This window comes from Rhamphochromis sp. 'chilingali' (assembly GCF_963969265.1).
Source record: "Rhamphochromis sp. 'chilingali' genome assembly, chromosome: 8".
NCBI classification, from domain to species: domain Eukaryota; kingdom Metazoa; phylum Chordata; class Actinopteri; order Cichliformes; family Cichlidae; genus Rhamphochromis; species Rhamphochromis sp. 'chilingali'.
In genome coordinates, this window is record NC_137935.1 from 34705902 (window position 1) to 34724438 (window position 18537).

The 18537-nt window shown below is 40.6% G+C and overlaps 2 protein-coding genes across 5 annotated transcripts; one reads left to right on the forward strand and one right to left on the reverse strand.

Moving 5' to 3' along the window:
* The first annotated feature begins 438 nt into the window (after positions 1–438).
* Positions 439–5785, forward strand: xaf1 (XIAP associated factor 1). Of its 3 annotated transcripts, none has more exons than XM_080889616.1 (7): positions 439–535; positions 1345–1480; positions 2305–2361; positions 2883–3108; positions 3204–3268; positions 4312–4593; positions 4684–5785. In XM_080889616.1, the coding sequence occupies exons 1-7, from the start codon at positions 498–500 to the stop codon at positions 4714–4716; spliced, it is 837 nt and encodes a 278-aa protein (XP_080745742.1). In that variant the 5' UTR covers positions 439–497; the 3' UTR covers positions 4717–5785. The 3 variants fall into 3 exon arrangements, with proteins under 3 accessions (XP_080745742.1, XP_080745743.1, XP_080745741.1); XM_080889617.1 differs by having other exon boundaries at positions 2910–3108; positions 3201–3268; XM_080889615.1 differs by having other exon boundaries at positions 3201–3268; positions 4684–5783.
* Positions 5786–5950: 165 nt separating this feature from the next.
* tekt1 (tektin 1) lies at positions 5951–10075 on the reverse strand. 2 transcript variants are annotated; one of them, XM_080888925.1, is made up of 8 exons: positions 9982–10075; positions 9072–9246; positions 8814–8979; positions 8518–8646; positions 8264–8410; positions 7868–8093; positions 6405–6601; positions 5951–6268 (listed from the first exon to the last, which is right to left on the reverse strand). In XM_080888925.1, the coding sequence occupies exons 2-8, from the start codon at positions 9235–9237 to the stop codon at positions 6109–6111; spliced, it is 1191 nt and encodes a 396-aa protein (XP_080745051.1). In that variant the 5' UTR covers positions 9238–9246; positions 9982–10075; the 3' UTR covers positions 5951–6108. The 2 variants fall into 2 exon arrangements, with proteins under 2 accessions (XP_080745051.1, XP_080745050.1); XM_080888924.1 differs by having other exon boundaries at positions 9929–10056.
* Positions 10076–18537: the final 8462 nt, after the last annotated feature.

Sequence of the window (18537 nt, forward strand, 5' to 3'; positions counted from 1 at the left end):
ACAAGAGCTGCAGACTCTTCCTCAGCAAACAACAGGTGCTGCTACAGAAGAACCAGAATCTATGTCTGTGGGCCCAACATCAAGGGACACTGCAAAATATGAATTTGCTTACTTTAGAACTATGTATCACTTTTTAAAAAAGAGTAAACCGATATGTGAAATTTTGGAGAGAGTATGATCAGATATCATTATGCATGCATATATGGGGGGGGGGGGGGGGGGGGGGGGGGGAGAGAGAGAGAGAGAGAGAGAGAGAGAGAGAGAGAGAGAGAATTTTTTCAATACGTTTCCAGTTCAGTCCTGCATTAAACTGAAGAACTGAAGCGGCCACTGAAGACGTATTTAGAACTCGCGCTCGCCCCTCTGTGGCAGGTGTCCGCAATAGCAATCTGTACACAACTGCTAGATGTTTTCACTTTCTATTTTGGGGAAGCAGTACCAAAGTTGTGAGAGCAGTCAGGCATTTCAGATTAATCTTCCACACTCGGATCATTTTTATGGAAGACAAGGAGGCAACACGCACCTGCGGCCAGTGGTGAGTTCGTGACATGTGACAGCGTTGTTTGAAGTGAAACTTCGATTTAAAAGTATTTTTAAATGAGTGATTACAGTTAATTTGATAACCGGAAAGTGAACGTGAATAAACCACCACGTAAGGTGAATAGATCGGTCGGAGTCAAAAAACTGAACAGAATGAGTGTCAGAATGGCAATTATGTCTGAAAGAAACAGGCACATTGTCCTGATCTGCTCATATATAAAAGTCTTTGTTAGAAGTTTGCAAACCAAGTATGGTTTCGGTGACTGAAAATTGATATGGAACGGTAAAATGCTTTAAATCTGTTTTCTAAAGAGGGCCCAGTCTCAAAAAGCTAGAGTCAGTCCACTCTTTCACTGTGTATTAAGCCCATACTGTGCTCTGCTTCAATTAAGCTGCTGCTTAATGGAAACTGCGTGAGTCTGACAGTTTACGTGAATCAAAAGCAGTCTTAGTTTCGTTTTCAGGAAGGCTCTCCCTAATAAAGATATTTTCGTGTTACTGCTTCACTGAATAAGGTGTGTCTCATCTCTAACTGATTGTTAGCAATAATAAATCTGCAATTTTTCTCCTCTCTCCTCACTGCCTGTGCTTTTACTGTGTTAACACGTAGCAGCACAGTCCAAAAAAGAGAGTCCAGCTGTATTACAGGCAGGGCATACCTGTCACTTCCTATAGTAGCATTCAGTAGGACAGCTGAACAAAAAATGTGGTTCTCGGGTACATACTTTATTTCTGTGTTTGTTTTTGAATGTGACTTCCCTCGCTACAAAATGACATACGTCTTTCCTTCTATTGTTGTTTAAGCCACAAAGAGGTCGCTGAAGCCAACTTTGCTCTACATGAGACGCACTGCAGCCGATTCCTATGTCTCTGTCCGGACTGCAATGAATCAGTTCCCAGGGATCAGCTGAAGGATCACAGAGAGGAACAGCATGCAGAGGTACAAACACGGTGAAGCTGTTTATTCACACAGATCCACTTCATGGAGATCATTTCAGAATTTCAGCACAGGCCACAGAGTGCTGTCATTCCCTGCGCGTTGGTACACCTTTCTACCTTTTGAGTATCAGCATGTGTCTGTGTAGTGAGCAATTTGCATATTTGCCAAACAAGTGACTGCTCCCAGATTCAGTCCTGGGAGGAGATATGAATGCTTTTGGGGGGCATATCAGGAAGATCATCAGGTGTAAAAAAAAAAAAAAAAACACCCCATATGGAAAAGAAATAGAAAAAACTTATAAAAGACTTGCATCCGATGTGGCCTACTTCATATAGTGAATCATATAAGGCTTATATGATTTACTCATGAAAGTGGCCAATGTCATATATTGTTTTAGTAAGAATCTAAAACATACAGGTTTCATTTATATAATTTTTCTAGGGATCTTATATCTGTTTTAACTCTTGCATGCTTTTCATACAAGTTTCACAAAAGACAGATACAAACTTTATAAGATTTATATATCTTTTCCATATGGGACTCCCTGGAGCTCCCTGCTGTGGTGACCCCTGGTGAATAAAAGGAAGCAGCTGAGAGTAGTTTTGTGTATCAGAATATGATGGATCCCTCAATTATTGGGCAAAATGTAGGTAACAACTCAACATGAAGGCAGTGAGATTTATGAGCTATTCCAGTGTTTACTTTGTTTTACTTTGTTTTAAAAAGAGTTGGTGTTCTCACAATGTGAAAAAGTAAAACACGTACACGACGCACAGACACAGCACAGCACATCTATGTAAATCTGCAAATTTCCTTGTTATCAGGTGAGGTGCTCCAAGTGCAACAAGAAGATGGAACGTTCTCAGCTGATGGATCATGAGGTGAAACCAAAACCACCATTTAGGTAGACATTCAGACACATTAGAACAACATAGTGCAGCTGTGGTCAGAAGGTTACATTCACTCATCATCATGGGCATGGATGTCAAGGTGATTTGGGGCTTTTAATTATTTATTAAATCTATTTTGGATTTTCTCAAAGCCACACAGGATCAAGACATATACAGACTCAAATATATACATGCACCCCACTAATATTTGATTAAATGTGCCTTAGTAAGTAGCACTTTGCATTCACTTTACTTTACTTTGAGTAAGTGGAGCTGAAGGTTGCACGATGTCCTTTAAATTTGACAAGTTTAAGCTCTAGCTTGCCATGAACTGGAAAGTGCTGGAATACCACCATCACTGTCCCCAGTGAAGACAGTCGCCATAGACTGAGAGGGTTATGACCAAAACAGAATCCACACCTTCATGCTCAAGTTAAACTTGCAGCTGCCCACATGGACGAGCCCTAGTTATCCTAGTTATCAGGCTAACTGTACTTTTCGCTGTCTCACAGGCTGATGAATGTGTGGAACGTCTGCAGGCATGCCAGTTTTGTGACCTAGAAGTGCCATCGAAGGAGCTGGACGGACACAGCTTGGTGTGTGGGAGCCGCACTGAGCTCTGCAGAGACTGCGGCTGTTACGTCAGACTGAGAGACCAGCCCAATCATGGCTTGACCTGCTCAGTCACTGAGAAGTCATCAAGTCCCCTACAAGCGACCAGCAGGGCACTCAAAGAGAGTAAGAGAATAATAGATTCAGCGAAAATCTCAGTAAACCTCAGTGTAATTTTATTTCCTGCTATTTAACACTTGCCGTGCTTCTCTTAACAGCAGAAATGTCAGTAAATTGTACCAGATGTATGGCATCATTTCCAGTTGCTGATATAGAAGAGCACGAGGTATTTAAAAGCATTATTTTACATATAATAATCACAGTTTGTCAAGCTAAGCAGGCTGCTTGTTAGCAGAAAATTGAAAGGATACATGTGGATTAAAGTCACACACATACACACAACAAAAAGACTAAAAATAAACAGATATGACACTGGAGGAAAATATAGGAAGCCAAGTAAAAGATGAAAATGATCAGATAGAAGACATCACGTGTAGCAGAATCACTTAAAAACAAGTCTATAGAAATGAGTTTTAAGAGGTGATCCAAAGGAAGTCATTGGTTCTTCTGGTCTGATCTCCTCAGGCTTCCTCATGCCCAAGAGAAGGGAGCTGCAAATACAGTAAATATGTGTATGATTGTCTCCAGATCAGAGCATGAAAGTCTAGGTGCTCTAGCCTGTTCTATTTCATAGAGAGGAAGAATGTGAGGCTCAGAGTTAAGGACCAAATCAAACTGAGCTCACAGGTGTTGAGCAACAAGTTTAACATTTGTGTGCAGAGGGTCACATATCTCTCAGTAATGTTTATGTCCTTTGAACAACACCTCATATTACTGTATCACCCCAATAATACACTTTGCTCTCAGACTGCAGGCTTACTTGTGGTTCCTAGGGCATTTAAAAATAGAATGGGACACAGAGCCTTCAGCTTTCAGGCCCCCTTTCTGTGGAACCAGATCCCAGTTTGGATTGTGGAGACAGACACCTTCTTTTAAGATTAGGCTTAAAACTTTTTGATAAAGCTTATAGTTAAGTTAGGATCAAAATCCTCCCTTAGTTATGCTGCCAAAGACCTAGGCTGGTTCTGCCAGAAGTTTTTTCCTGTTAAAAGGGGGATTTTCTTTGCCACTGTCACCAAGTGCTTGCTCATAGGGGGTTGTTTGATTGTTGGGGTTTTCTTTGTATTATTGTTGGGTCTTGACCTTACTAGTGTATTTTTTTTTTTGCTCTTTATAAATAAAACTGAATTCAATTGAAGGAAATTATTTTGTTTTTACACTGTAAAGAGTCACTGTATAATATCTTTTTCTGTATTCCCCACAAAACAGATGGCATGTATTACAACAACCAGGTGGGAATATGAAGTGGAAAAGCAGTCAAAGGGAGCATCAGAGGAGGAGTTGGAGGAGGAGTCAGAGGAGGAGTTGGAGGATCAGGTTGATTTCTCAAAAAAGGGGGGCATTCCCCAGCTGATGACCACCAACAAGGAATTAAACTTCTCAGACAGACCCAGCCGTGGCCCCTGGATCAATGGAGGCGACCCAGATCAAATCCGTGCATGCCCACATTGTCATCTGGCTCTGCCCGTCTCCACACTGCAGTGGCACGAGGTAATGTTTCTGAAGCACCAAGGATTTAACTGAAAATCGCTGAAATTTACCAATGATAAGATGTTCCCCTCTCCTCCTGTGTGTCTGTAGGTGAAGTGCAGACGTCACATACGCTTCAACTAGAGGCAGAGCTTCTCAGAATGGAAAAGCTGCCCCCAAGAGCTTTGACCAACACCGTAGGAGAGCATAAAGGCTTAGCAAGTGCACGTTTCAAACAGATCTTTAGGGTTTCTTCTGATGCTTTTATTAATGTTTACATTTTTTGTTTGTTTTTGAATTAAAGTACTTTACTCTGCATCTAAGTAAATTTCACACTCCTGATACTTACAGTCTATTAATTACAAGCACGGCCACTTAACTTTTATGCTAACCACTTATCCATCATATTCACAGTTTCCACTGCTGTGTGTGTAAAACTGGATCAGTTGTTGCAAAAAATTCTCATGATAACTCTAAAATGTTTTTATGCTCATATCATGTTAATATTCCGGCAGTGACGATCACCTCATCTTTTGTTAGATGTGCACAAAGCAGAGGAAGAGGGGACTGATGGGAAACGTGTGCTAGAAGGTGCAGAGTTCTGTATTCATGGCCCATGAATCACTAACATGCTTCCACAGCTACAGTGTGATGTTTTTACTGACCTTTCCACGCCGAAGGATATTTACATGTATGTGAGTCTTAGTCTATCGCTGACACCCAGAGCTCTGTGCACACTTTTGTCTGTTACCCTGTTAAAACTGCAAACCTGAGGACTTTGAGTTGCGTGTTTGAAGTACTTCCATGAATACCAATTGTTGAACTGATATGATATATAATTTAAAAAAAAACACTTCTTTACAAATGAATATACACTTAATGTGTAACCTACATGATCTTCCACTGTGAGATTTTTAAAGTTTATCCTCACATTTAAACCAAAGGTTTCCTAAACAGGGCTACACCGCTAGTTCTGTTTTGGCAAGTGCAGAGCAGAGTGCCAAGACCTGGAAGCTAAGTATGTTTGACTTCTGGTCATTTAGGCAAACGCTACTGACATATGTGCTAATATGTGCCATTTGGTTCCGTGAGCTTTCGTGTTAATAATGCCCAGATAATGTAGCTGACATTAAAGGGTCATCAGCAAATGCAGTTCATCTGGGGATTCAGGCTATACAAGCTGGTGAAGGTGATCAGTAAATCTCTTTTACCTTAAATCAATCTTCTTTAGAGGTTAAATTTAAATATTGCTTTTAGGTCTAATAAATTCAGTTTTTATTATCCTGTGTGTGGGCTTCATTCTTGGAACACTTTGCTGTAAAAAAAAAAGCTATTATATAGTTTGCAAATAAAAATAATCACAAGATTCTATGTGAGGTCAATTTTAATATTTTAGTGAGGGAAAAAAGAGATTCAAACAGTTGTAAAAGAAAAATGATGCCAACCAACTACTTAAAAGACAAACAGGATCACAGTTATTGTAAAGAAAATGTTATATGACTGCATTTTGAAATACATCTGAAGTGCATATAATGGTCAGAATGTATGTATCCTGACAGGCTCCCTCAGCTGAGTGCAGATGACTTCGTCAATGTAAAGAGAGCTGGCCTTCATATCGACATCCTCCTCCATCCTCAGCTTGCAGCGCACTACCGCCCTCTGCTGCTCCTGTGACTGAGTTGTTTCCTCACGCAGTCTGACAACACAGAGACAAAAAGACATTGCATAATGATGTGTGTCCCCTGCAGTAATATCCCCAAATACTGCACACGGTCATGAGGTTTGAGCTGTGCAGCACAAACATTTTACATCTGTTTTGTTGCAGGCCATACTTCTTGATGTGAGAGGTGAGGTGCTGGATTTCAGTGAGGAGCTGAGCCTGGGCTAGATCGTAGCACTGCTCCTTGCCGGGCCTTTGGAGACGCATAGCCAGCCGGGTATTTGCCAGATTCAGGGAATGCTCATTCTCTGTGATGGCCACTTGCAGATCCTCTCTGAGCCTCTCCTGGCTGAATATCTCAGACAGAATCTAGAGGGAATACAGGTGTCACATCAGGGGCAGCCAAGATTCACAATCTGCAGTGAAATTATTTCAAACTAATTCTACTATGAAGTTAACATTCTAACGGTGTGTTCACACCGTAACATTTCATTAGTCTGTTCCTCTGTTGTAACAAGCAGATATATGTGTCTTTGCACTGCACACATAAGGTTAGCTTGCTAATACACTTTGATAGCATTAGCTGTTTACATTGCACTCTATCCTCTCATCAAAATATGGTCACCTCTGGGACCAAAATACTAAGGTACTGTGCAAGGTGCTACTCTTGAGGCCTCAAAAATGCAAATCCAATGATGACACCACAGTTGCTATGTCTGTTTTTTTAATGTACACTCTATAATTCAGTTCCTCTGCACTCTGAATCTTTGATCTACTGGGGACAAAGTTTGATGTGATTCACATCTTTTTGGCACTCTGACTAGAGGAGAGCCCTCTGGTTACATGCAGACACATTTTGCTCTGCACATGTTGATTCTCCTGGAAATGAAAACTAAAGTGAGAGGTTTGTTTAGCAGTGTACCTGCAAATGTGGACTTTCAGCGACACTCTGACTGAAACAGAGTTTTGAAGTCAGGGAGTAACCACAATTATCTGAGGCCAACAATATCAACAATGTATGCATGCTTTTAGTCTACAAGAGGATGGGCCATTATATTTTAATAATCATTTTGCTGATGCAATGACATAAAAAAAAGACTTCATGCTTCTTCATGCTTACACTTACTGCAGGGTCAGTTTGAAAACAATGCATGGCCCCTGAATGCATCATATGAAGTCAATCATACAGTTACTGTTTTGAAACGATATGAGGTATAAGGACACAGTCCATGAGTGTGTATGCACACACAAGGACAGACTGTTGTAGAGAACAGCAGATTGCACAGGCAACTTTCTTGGAAACCACACCTTCAAACTATGTGAGTAATGTGTTACAGGAAACCAAAGACAATAAATAGACAAAATGAAGTAGGAACTTGTGAGGCTATCTATGAAAGAACCAGTAGGAGTTTTAGACCATCAGAGTGACGTTTGGCAGGCCATCATTCTTCCTAACTATATAAATATAAAGGCCTGACTTAGGTCACCACAACACGTGCTAACTTTAAAGCAGAACAGAAAATGATGTGAAACCAGTCGTTAATTTAATACCTGGCAGAATGATAAACACAGCATTACATCTGCTTCCTTGTATATTACAACAAGCATGCAGTCTAACAAACCTCCCTGCCCTACCTCCGGCAGTTTCTCTTCCATCTGGCTCTTGGCAGACTTGATTTCCTGGATATGTGTCTGGAAGGCAGTTGTTGTTGCCTGGAACTGCTTCTGCATGTCAGCAGCTGTCTGCTCCAGGACAGACTGCACCAGGGCCCTCATGGACTCAGAGTTGGTCTTCTGGTGCTCTGCTTTAGCTATGTTGATATCTGAAATGTTCTCCCACTGCTTTGGAGTCACTGTCAAGCTAAGAAAAACCAAATGACGCAACTATCTTTATAACATTTCTTGACTTTCCTTTTATGCAGAAAACTTAAGGAAATTAATCACAGCATAAGTTTAGACCTCAAGTAGGAAAAAACTAATTCATGTCTGAAAACTGTTTCTACATGTTTCTGTGTTAAACAAGAGGTTCACCTCGGCAGACTGGTGCTCTTGGTTGTGGACAGCTGCAGGTTACCGATGGAATGGGTGGTCATTACAACACAGGAGTTGTCAATGTGCTGAGCCTCAGATTTCTCCTTCAGATCCTTCTCTAAATGGTACTTGGCAGATCGGTTCAGTCTGGAACAAAACAGCAGACTTTCACTTTGGTTGGCTAGGTAGCAAACCCAAAGCCTCTGTGTGCTTTTATGATGCCCTCGAAATCAAATTGAACCCAATTTTCTTACCGAATTTGTTCACTCATCTGCTCCACTGTACGCTCCAGGAGGGAAGCCACTCCTTTGAGAACCTCCTGCTCCTTCAGCAGCTCTCTTTCCACTTCATCCTCCACCCTCTCAGCCGGGAAGCGTTTCATCCTGCAGATCATGAGCCTAATGTTACTAGGAGGTGCATCTTTACACAGAATTAGGGCTCACATTAGCTTCTTTAAAATGTATGCTTCAATCATTTCCTGGACTCTTTGGTACCATTATTATTATAAACTTGTAAACGTTTATAATAATTAAAAAAAATATTGCCTCACCTCTCCTCCAGACAGAGAACAGTGACTCTCAGAGGCTCTTTGGTGCCCTCCAGAGCCTTCACAACACTGCTCTGTAAAGTCATAAGAGCATCAGTCTCCAGAATGACCTCCTCCAGCTTTAGCTGCAATTCTTTTATCAGAAACTGGATATCTCTGACCCGCTGATCTGGACAGCAGAATTTTTTTAAAAAAAGGAAGAACCATTACAATTCACCTCCATAGTCTTTCATTCTGTGTTAAATATTCATTTTTGCTTACCGAGTCTCTTTTGATCATCATTTTGCATGCGCCGCCATGCTTTGTCAGTCTCCTGGATCAGCCCTTTACACTCTGCCCTGAAGAGCTCAGAGTGATTCAGCATAACTTCAATGTTTTTCAAATCGGGTCCCACACCCAGCAGGGAGCTGTGGTCCGGGAACGACATCGTTCTCCACTTGGTAGTGAGTATGAGCAGGAAGGAGGAACATTAACAAGGAAGTGGAAAGAACTGTGGCTGCTGATTGTTACAGAGAAATTAAAAAATAACACCAGAGGAAAGTGCCCATGACACTCTGCTGGGTCTACTGAACACCAGCTGATCGCCTCTACTGGAATACCAAACACTTAATATCACCCTGTACAACTGCACTGCTGTGAAAAGGAGTCTTGGCCAGCCCTGAGTAATCTAACACTCATCATGTCTGAACCACCAGTGTTCTGCTTCAGAGAAGTCTTGTGTTAATGCAGCCTGAGACTGTGTCCTAAACAATGATGCAAATGCATACAGCCTGTTTTCTGTCCTGTCTCCCTCCCCTCTGCATTAGCAGATGGATTTTCATAGTCAGCCGGCCATTAAAAAGTGAAAGAACAGAAACACAGTCAAAATTAAAATAACAGCTTCCGTTACCCCCCCCCCCCCCCCCCCCCCCCCCCAAACACACACACACCCTCCCACCGGACAATTCAAAACATACCAGTAAAAGAGTAAAACGACATGGCAAATTTCCATTTGAAACAACACAGGGTGTATGCCAACCCCAAAATTACTTGCCCGCTGTTCAAACTTCAATCTGATATCACAGTTTCCGACGGGTTAACTTAACAAACGACAGGAGCCTAGCGTTTATGATATATACCTTCTTTGGTACAGCAGAAAACCACCAGAAGAGTACGTTTCAATGTCCTGTACCTTATGCAGGAGTTAGGCGAAACAACAAGTGGTTACCATAGCAACGGCTAATAAAGCCTCATCAGACGCCGCCACCGGAGTACTGTTACATAACAACACTCAACTATGGAGAACCGGAAGAGTCACACGCATCGAAATAAAGCGTTTTAAAAATGTACTGTGCAATTAAGATTATACATCAGTAAAATAGATTTTAAAATAGATCAGATTCAGTTTCATTTACAAATTCAGTTTTAATTTCGTATTTTTGTTTAGGCATTAACAAAATAAATTATTGTTTAACTAATAAAATATAAGAGTAAATAATATAAATATTTCAAATTTAACGGATGTTATGATTTAATAACGAATTGTGCCATAAAACTAATTGTGCAAAAAAAATCGAAATCCTAATTTTAATAAACATTTTTGAATTCCAATTTTTTTAAAAAAAATTTCAAAATATTTTAAAGATGTAATTTATTAAATAAGTGGACTTAAGGACTTAATTAGGAATACAGATGTTTGTTTGTTTTTCTGACATTTTAAAGGGTGATCCCACTCCTTATCGATCCCTTTCCTCTTAGCTATCGGATTAACTATCATGATTCAGCTTTAAGATTAACTACAGGACTAGCTACGTAATTCACTAATAAAACTCATTAAGGCAATGGTGTGTGGTATATGTGGCAAACGTACAGACATTCTTTACTTTAAAATTAGGTCTTTAAAGGATGTGTGTATCAGATACTCACAATAACTTCTGTTGAGAGCTCCAGACGATTTTCTGTGTACAGGCTGTAATCAGCTGACATGTGCTGCTACTCTTCGGAAGTTTCCTGCTCTTTGTGGATTTCCAAAACTGAATTTAACAGAATGTAACCTAAAATTTAACAAGCTAACCTGGCTGATTTCCATTATACTGTTTATCCTAACTTTATACTAGGCACTAAACAGGTACAAAGGTAAAAATCAGTAAATAAAACTAAGCATTATCGGTGTAAATTCAGAATATCTCTGCTATATGTGACAGGTGAGACCTGAGTCTGGGAACTGCCCCTGGTGGGCGGAGCTGGTCTTTGCTCCTTTCATAAGCTCAGGTGTGGGCAGCAAACCTGAAGCTGCCAGTGCTTGGTCCAAGTTGGGCAAGTTGGTGTTTTTAATTTCTTTCCATGAAAGCTTGATGCGGGTCCCCCTAAACTTCTGTCAGAACGGTAGGTTACACAACAATGTACCACTTAAGCTCTGGTTGTTGTGGCCGAGGTTTACAGTTATTTGCACCCTTGTAGGTGGGAAACATTGCGTTCCCGTGAGAACAGTGTAGTGGACTTCACCGCCACTGAGGGGCTTGAGCACCCGCCCCTTTCCTGATGTGTGCCCTTCTGTTGAGGCAACTTTAAAAAAAAAATGTTTTATGTGTGTGGGCGTGCGGAGTCCTGTCTGTGCCCCTCAACAATAATATATACTATTAATCACAGTTTTGCTAAATAAAAGGATCTGGCTTGCATCAGTCACATGATCACTATTAACCAATGATCGCCCTTTACGGCAGAACGCGCTGGTTACGAGCCGGGAACGAGCTCACAAAGAGCACGCGCATTTTTTGCAGTCCGGAGCTGTAGGAGAAACACAAGTTAACTCAGAGACACAGACTGATGCGACAAAACCAGTAAGTAGGTGTACAGCGTACACTGTAGTGTGTAGCACACAGGAGTATTGGCTTATTACGTACACGTTGGTGAGCTGTCTTGTGGCAACTGACGAACTGAAAGAAATGAGCGTGCTGTGTGTGCAACAGCGCGACAAACATTACCTGTCCTTTTATTAACTGCACAGGTAGTGCTGGTCATAGCTGCTGGCTACCTGGGTAAGGCTGTCATGGGTCTGTAGCTCTGTCACCGTTTTAGGGAACATATTTAGTTTTAAAGTATTTAGAAACGTATTTAGTTTTAAAAAATAATGTAAGGATTCTCGATCAGCACTGTGATGCCCATAATATATACAATATTCTGAAGAAGGTCTAAAATGTCACTGTGTGTGTGTGCATGTGTGTGTTTTATGTATATGGATGGATGGATGGATGGATTTTTTAAAAATTATTACTCATGATATAACATTGTCCAGACATGAGGAGGAAACAGTAGGAGCTGTGTGAGGCTACTAAAGGCAGTGCTATTGTCAGGCTCAGGAGAGACTCGGAGGCAGACCGTCACTTAAGTTCACAATTTATTTACACACAGACACCAGGTGCGGATATATACAGGTGAGGGGGCACAGGAAGAGGGTCTCCGGGGAACACAGGCACGGGGAGGGGACGGCTATGTACACAATCCTTCACTGAAGCTCAGGTAGCTCGACTCCGGCTTTTTAGCTCACCAAACGGCGGTCCTCAGGCTGGCGAGAAATCTGGCACAGGAAGGAAGAACAGGTAAGTTGCGGCACGAAAGAAACTCGGGAAAAAGCTCAGATTTGCAAGGACACTAACGAGTGTTACACAATAATCCAGCGAAGAAGCACTCTCAGCAGCCGCCTTAAGAAGTGAATGAGATGAGACGATTGTTTGCAGGTGTCCGAGCCAGGGGCTGGAGCCGTCACGAAAGTTGCTATACACTTTGATCCTTAATCCACTCTAACCCTACAGCACTACAGATTGTAGAGGAAATATCTTTTTACTGCTTTCATTTTTGTGTGTGTGTGTAATAATCACTGGTCACACTATAAGATTGTCATTGGTCACCTCCATTAGATTGATATAAGTTTGTTGTTTAAAGACTGGTAAATAAAGGCTTCCATCTAATGTGTTAAACCCAAAGTAATGAACCCATTTTTAAAATGTAAGGAAATTACAGTAAAAGTACAAATATTTTGTCAAGGGCTGGAAGGAGCCAACACAACACAGATCTCACCCAGAGTTTGGCCATTAGACGGCCTTCTCCTCTCGGACTTCTCCTGCCCAAAAAAGGCTCTCGATCAAAACATAAACAGACCATCCGTAGTAAAGGCAAAAGAAGCTGTCCTCAAAAAAGAAAAATTCCATCTGCTACTCTGGAGTTGTCACCTCTATTGTATACACTGCTCGAACACAGTAAAGCTGCAGGTTGTGGGAATGACCCATCATTTTTTATATAGGAGGTCTAGATTTATGCCAGAAGTGCATTGCCATGCAAATAATTTGTATTTACTCAATATGTACTTACTAAGTACTACTGTTAAAAAGTAAAAAAAAAATGTTTGCCTTTTTTAAAATTAAAACCACTTTATAGAGAATCACAACAGTTACAGTGTAGAATCAATGTCATTTATAGTGACAAATGACAAAATGTTTGGAAAAGAATCTCACTATATATACAGCACAAGACTTTTAAGAGTATTTAACAAAAGCACGTTTAATTTTTCACAGGTTGTACAACCGCAATGGGGCACATGTTCACCAAAACGCAGCAAAGCTTCACTATCTTATCCAGAAGGGTCATCTCTTCAACCTCACATGGAAGAAGTAATATGATTGGCATGGTGGTATATTTGAGGCAGGGATTTTGGAGTGCCCCATGTGTAGCGTTGGAATCCAGTCAGAATTTGTATCGTCAATTTCACAGGCTGGTTTGCCTGCAATAATGCCAAATAATTATCAACTCTATAAATAGAACATAGTTCTGCAAAATCACTCACTAGGGTGTTTGTTCTAATTTGCTATGACCTCAGAGTGCATCGAAAATAAAACTAATACACTATAAAGAGTAATATGAACCTTTTAGAACTTACCCGAATGAAAATGTCTAGAACACACCAACAGATATCTGGGGATGGTAGTGAACTTGATATCAGCTCGTCTCACAGCTGCTGTACAGGATGGATGCCTTTTTTCCAGGTGGGAAAACAATGAAAAGATTGAAAGTTTATTCTCTTGCCGATCGTGCAATCTAACATTACAGCCGACCACACAGCAAGTATGAACCATAGCTAATGTTATTCAATTCAATTTTATTTATATAACTATGCATATTTACTACATGAACGCATTTTCATCAAGTCATGGATTGCAGAATGTTCTGCTACTGGAGGGGGAGTTACATTCTAGCTATTAATAAATACAAAGGTGCTTTTTCTCCATTTTCGTTCAGGTCTCTACTGATGAATTCTCAGATTGTACGGATTATGAAGATAAAGACTATGTCCCAGATTCATGTGGCAGTTCCTCTGACACAAGTCTCCATAGTGTGGACATGAAAATCACAGAATCTGTGGTTCCCCAAAATATGTTAAATGACATGGCATTGGAGACGGCTTCAGGACACAGTGGGAAGATCACCAGTTCAGAGAAACCTACAACATTTAGTTCGTCACTGAGAAGTAGCAGTCACAGTACTTTGGTAACAAGCCGCAGTTTTGATTCATCAGGGGTCACATCACCTAAAGACAGCTCCATAAAAGTCACATCTTTGCCAAACACGGAAAGACAAAGCAAGTACAACAAGAAGCAATACTGTCTATATTGTAAAAAGGCCATTGCTAAATTGGCAAGACACCTTGAATCTGCCCACGGTAATGTGCCAGAAGTTGCAAGCGCCTTCAGTTATGATAAAAGATCCCGCGAAAGAAGAGATTTGTTGCGCTCTATTAAGAAGAGGGGAAACTTTAACCATAATACTACTGACTCGGGTGCTGGAGAAATGGTTGCTTGTCGAAGACCCACTACTGCAACAGGATCTGAGGACTACCGTCATTGCAAATTTTGTCAAGAAATTGCCTATATGCAAGAAATTGCCTTTGGAGGCATGTGAGAAGGTGCCCTCAGAGGTTTAATGAGGGAGCTCCCTCTGGGCAAAGACGGATGCATCTGCAATTACCGAAACCTGATCAAGTTCATGAAGCTGTATGGAAGATTGCATGTGAAATGAATCAGGATGACATCTCCTTGGTAGTAACGAGTGAAAGAGAGTGAAAGATTCTTAGCCTTGGTGAGTCACTGTACAATGGCAGGAAACCAAATGAGAGAAGGAATGATTACATACGCCAAAAAATGAGACAGATCGCAAGGTTATTGATAACCGCCAGAGCTATAACACCTTTGAAGAGCACAGAAGACCTTGTTATGCCTAGTAACTTTCCCCATGTCATACAGGCAGTCAGAGCTGTTGCTGGTTATGAGCTGGAGAGCAAATCATATAAAACCCCATCCTTGGCTTTGAAATTGGGACACAGTTTGGCTAAAGTTGCAAGCATTGTGCAGTGTAAAGCCATCATTGCAAATCGCTATGATGTTGCAGAGTCAGCCAAGCAGTTTTGCCACTCTGTATGAAAAAAAGTGGTCAGAGTCCATTTCAGCTGCTGCACTGGGCACACTTCAACAAGCCAAATGGAATAAACCACAGATTTTGCCATTTACACAGGATGTGTCACTGCTGCACAAGTTTCTTGCTACTAAGTCTGCAATGTACATGAAGGACCTTGAGGAAAAACCCAACAGCACAACCTTCGGAAATCTTGCTCAAGTGACTTAACAGGGTAGTGCTATTTAACAGAAAAAGGCAAAGAGAAGTTTCAAAAATGGAGCTCCAGGTTTTTACATCCTGGAATCGCACAGAGTTGCATCCTGATATCATGATCGGCCTAACTGAGTTTGAAAGGAAACTTGCAAAGCACTTTGACAGAGTTGAGATTCGTGGTAAAAGGTCAAGAATGGTACCTGTGCTTCTCACACCTGACATGATCGCTGCAATGGAGCTCCTCGCAAAAGCCAGAAGTGAGTGTCAAGTCCGCACAGAGAATGTGTACTTGTTTGCACGCCCAGGTGTCCTTTCCCATTACAGAGGCTCTGACTGCTTTCGCAAGTATGCAAATAAATGTGGTGCAAAGTACCCAGAGGCCCTTACCTCAACAAGATTGCGGAAACAAGTTGCCACTTTGTCCACAGTACTAAATCTAAAAGAAAATGAAATGGATCAACTTGCCACCTTTCTCGGACACGACATCCGTGTCCATCGAGAATTCTACCGGCTTCCAGAGCCAGAGAGTACCCTGCGGCTTGCAAAAGTCAGCAAACTGTTGATTGCAATGGAGAAAGGAAAACTGTCTGACCTGCAGGGGAAAGGGTTGGATGACATCACAATCAATCCTGATGGTGAATTCTTTTTTTTTTTTAAACATAGTTAGCTTTGAATATAACATTTGTGAATGTTCAGCAGATTCTAATATAAATATTTTGTCTTGACTATTTTTCCCCAACAAGATGAAGTAGTTACAAGTGATGATGATTCCAGTGGAGAAACCATCACTGGTATCTTGACTTGTCCAGTGTGTGACAATATCTTTAAGTTATGAGACTGGAGACAGCTAATAGGTTCCTGATAGTCATGTTAGATGGGCTTAAGGGACAGCAGTATATACATTAGACAGAATGGTAGACACCATTCATTAATATGGTACTAAAAGATCTGGATACATTGAAGTCTGGCAAAATGCATAAATAAGCAATACAAAGGCAAATATTAAATATAAGGATTAGGAGGTCCACTTCTGTGAGATTAGGCACACAAGTTGAGAGGTAGTGCATGCAAGTAATGTGTTGCTAGGGAGATGCCTGAGTATTGATGAGTATTATTAGTAGATTATGTTCACATGTAAAATATTCATATCAAATGTAAAATTACACACTGCCCAATGCTGACTTTGCCTACAATGCAAACAAACCAATTGCATGCATTAATTCTCATATTTCACTGTTACTTTTCAAAGGCTCAAGGACCAAGAATTCTGGGAACCAAAGCCGCACACTTTACTCAGCTTCCCTGGACAATATGGAGGGCGCTTCTGCCTCATCCACCCTGGACAGCAAAAACATCAGCAACACTGCACCAAGAAAGGGTAAAGGCACCCATATACAAAATGTTTTAAGTGAATATACTTGTTATCAATGGACATGTTTATTCTTTTCAGGCATGACACTATTAAGAGCTTTTATCATAATCCGTTTCATCTTCTTTGATTCCCAGCAGAACACAGCACTTCAAATGGTTCATCCCAAGCATCCTTAAAGGAGCATTAAGCAATATCTTTTCACTGCTAGGTGTGCCGTTGTGCACTGCCTGCAAACCAAACCAAAGTCTATGGCTGAAGATCAACACAGAGAGAGGGATTGTGACTTCATGCTGTACTCCAGATTAAATTACACCTCTAATTCTTCACATAGCCATTTTTAATTCCTTCAACCTAAGTGTGATGAATTGTGCTTATTGCTCCTTTAAAGTGCTCCAGTAGAAAGCAAGGTTTAAGAACATTTTGTATTCACATTATAAACTAGAATGTTTTCTCTCTTATCTTACATTCGCATTAAGATATTTTATTTTGTTTCCATTTATGACAGCTGGGAAGGCAAGGTGCAAGTGGACAAATGATGTGATGAAGTCAAGCTGCAAAGTACCTGGCAAAAAGGAATGTGACTCCTGCATCCAAGCAGAACCGGCAGCTCTGAAAGGCAGAGACTGGGTTGCCGTAAAGTATTACATTCACAACAGGATCATAACATTGAAAAGAAAGATGAATAAATAAAATTATAAAATGCAGGTTCAGGAATGCTGCATCAGTTAAAATTAACTTTATTTTCATTTTATTTTTTGACTTTATGTCTGTTGGGTTAGCAATGACTAAGTTACTCAGTCCTTTCTCCTGGTTTTTGCCATCATAAGTTCATACTCTGTTTTCAGTTTAAACAAGCAAGGGAGATAGTTTGTTACTCTCACAGTTATTTCAGTATTGCAGGTCTCTGCATTGCATTGTTCTTACCCATAAATCTGTTTATTATGGGTGCATTTTGTAATTAAAAAACAAGAAAGGCAGATAATGTTCCATGTTTTTATTCACATAAACATTCACTGCAAAATGAATTAATGCAATACAATATTAAGACTTAAAAAGTAGACTGACCACATTTTTGAGCTATGTCTCTTTTTAAGTCTCTATACAGCTCAGATTTACTGCGTTGTATTAACACATGAATGTCTGATATTTCTGTCAGAAGTTACCTGACTGGACATCATTACTATTGTACATCTATGCCTATTATATTGTAATTTCAAAAACCTGTAACAAGAGCCAAGCTGAAAATACAGACTCTAGCCTTACCTGGTCCTTATAAGTCATGTATACTTGAAAAAATTATGTGTGTATCCATGGGCTTCACAATTCACCTAAACATGAAATATCAGTGTGTGACCTTATGGTACTCATAAGTCACATAAACCTGACAGTGTCCTCACAAGTAGCAGTAAATTCAGGTTTGACCAAAATGTAGCCCTAGCCAAAATCTCAACAGATGGGCGTGTTCCTGGAAGCATGGGTCAAACTTTCTGTGATTCCCATGCCTGTAGGACCTTTGGAAAGGCACGTTCCCATTTGTCAAATTTTTGTCATACGTACTGATATATCACGAAAACACGTGTGTGTGTGTGTGTGAGAGAGAGAGAGAGAGAGAGAGAGAGCTGTGCATGAAGTGTGATTTTATCATGGTGGAAGCAAAACAGCAAAAGTAAGAGGGAATTCATGACGATGTTTATGTGAAGCGTAGTTTGGATCTTCTTT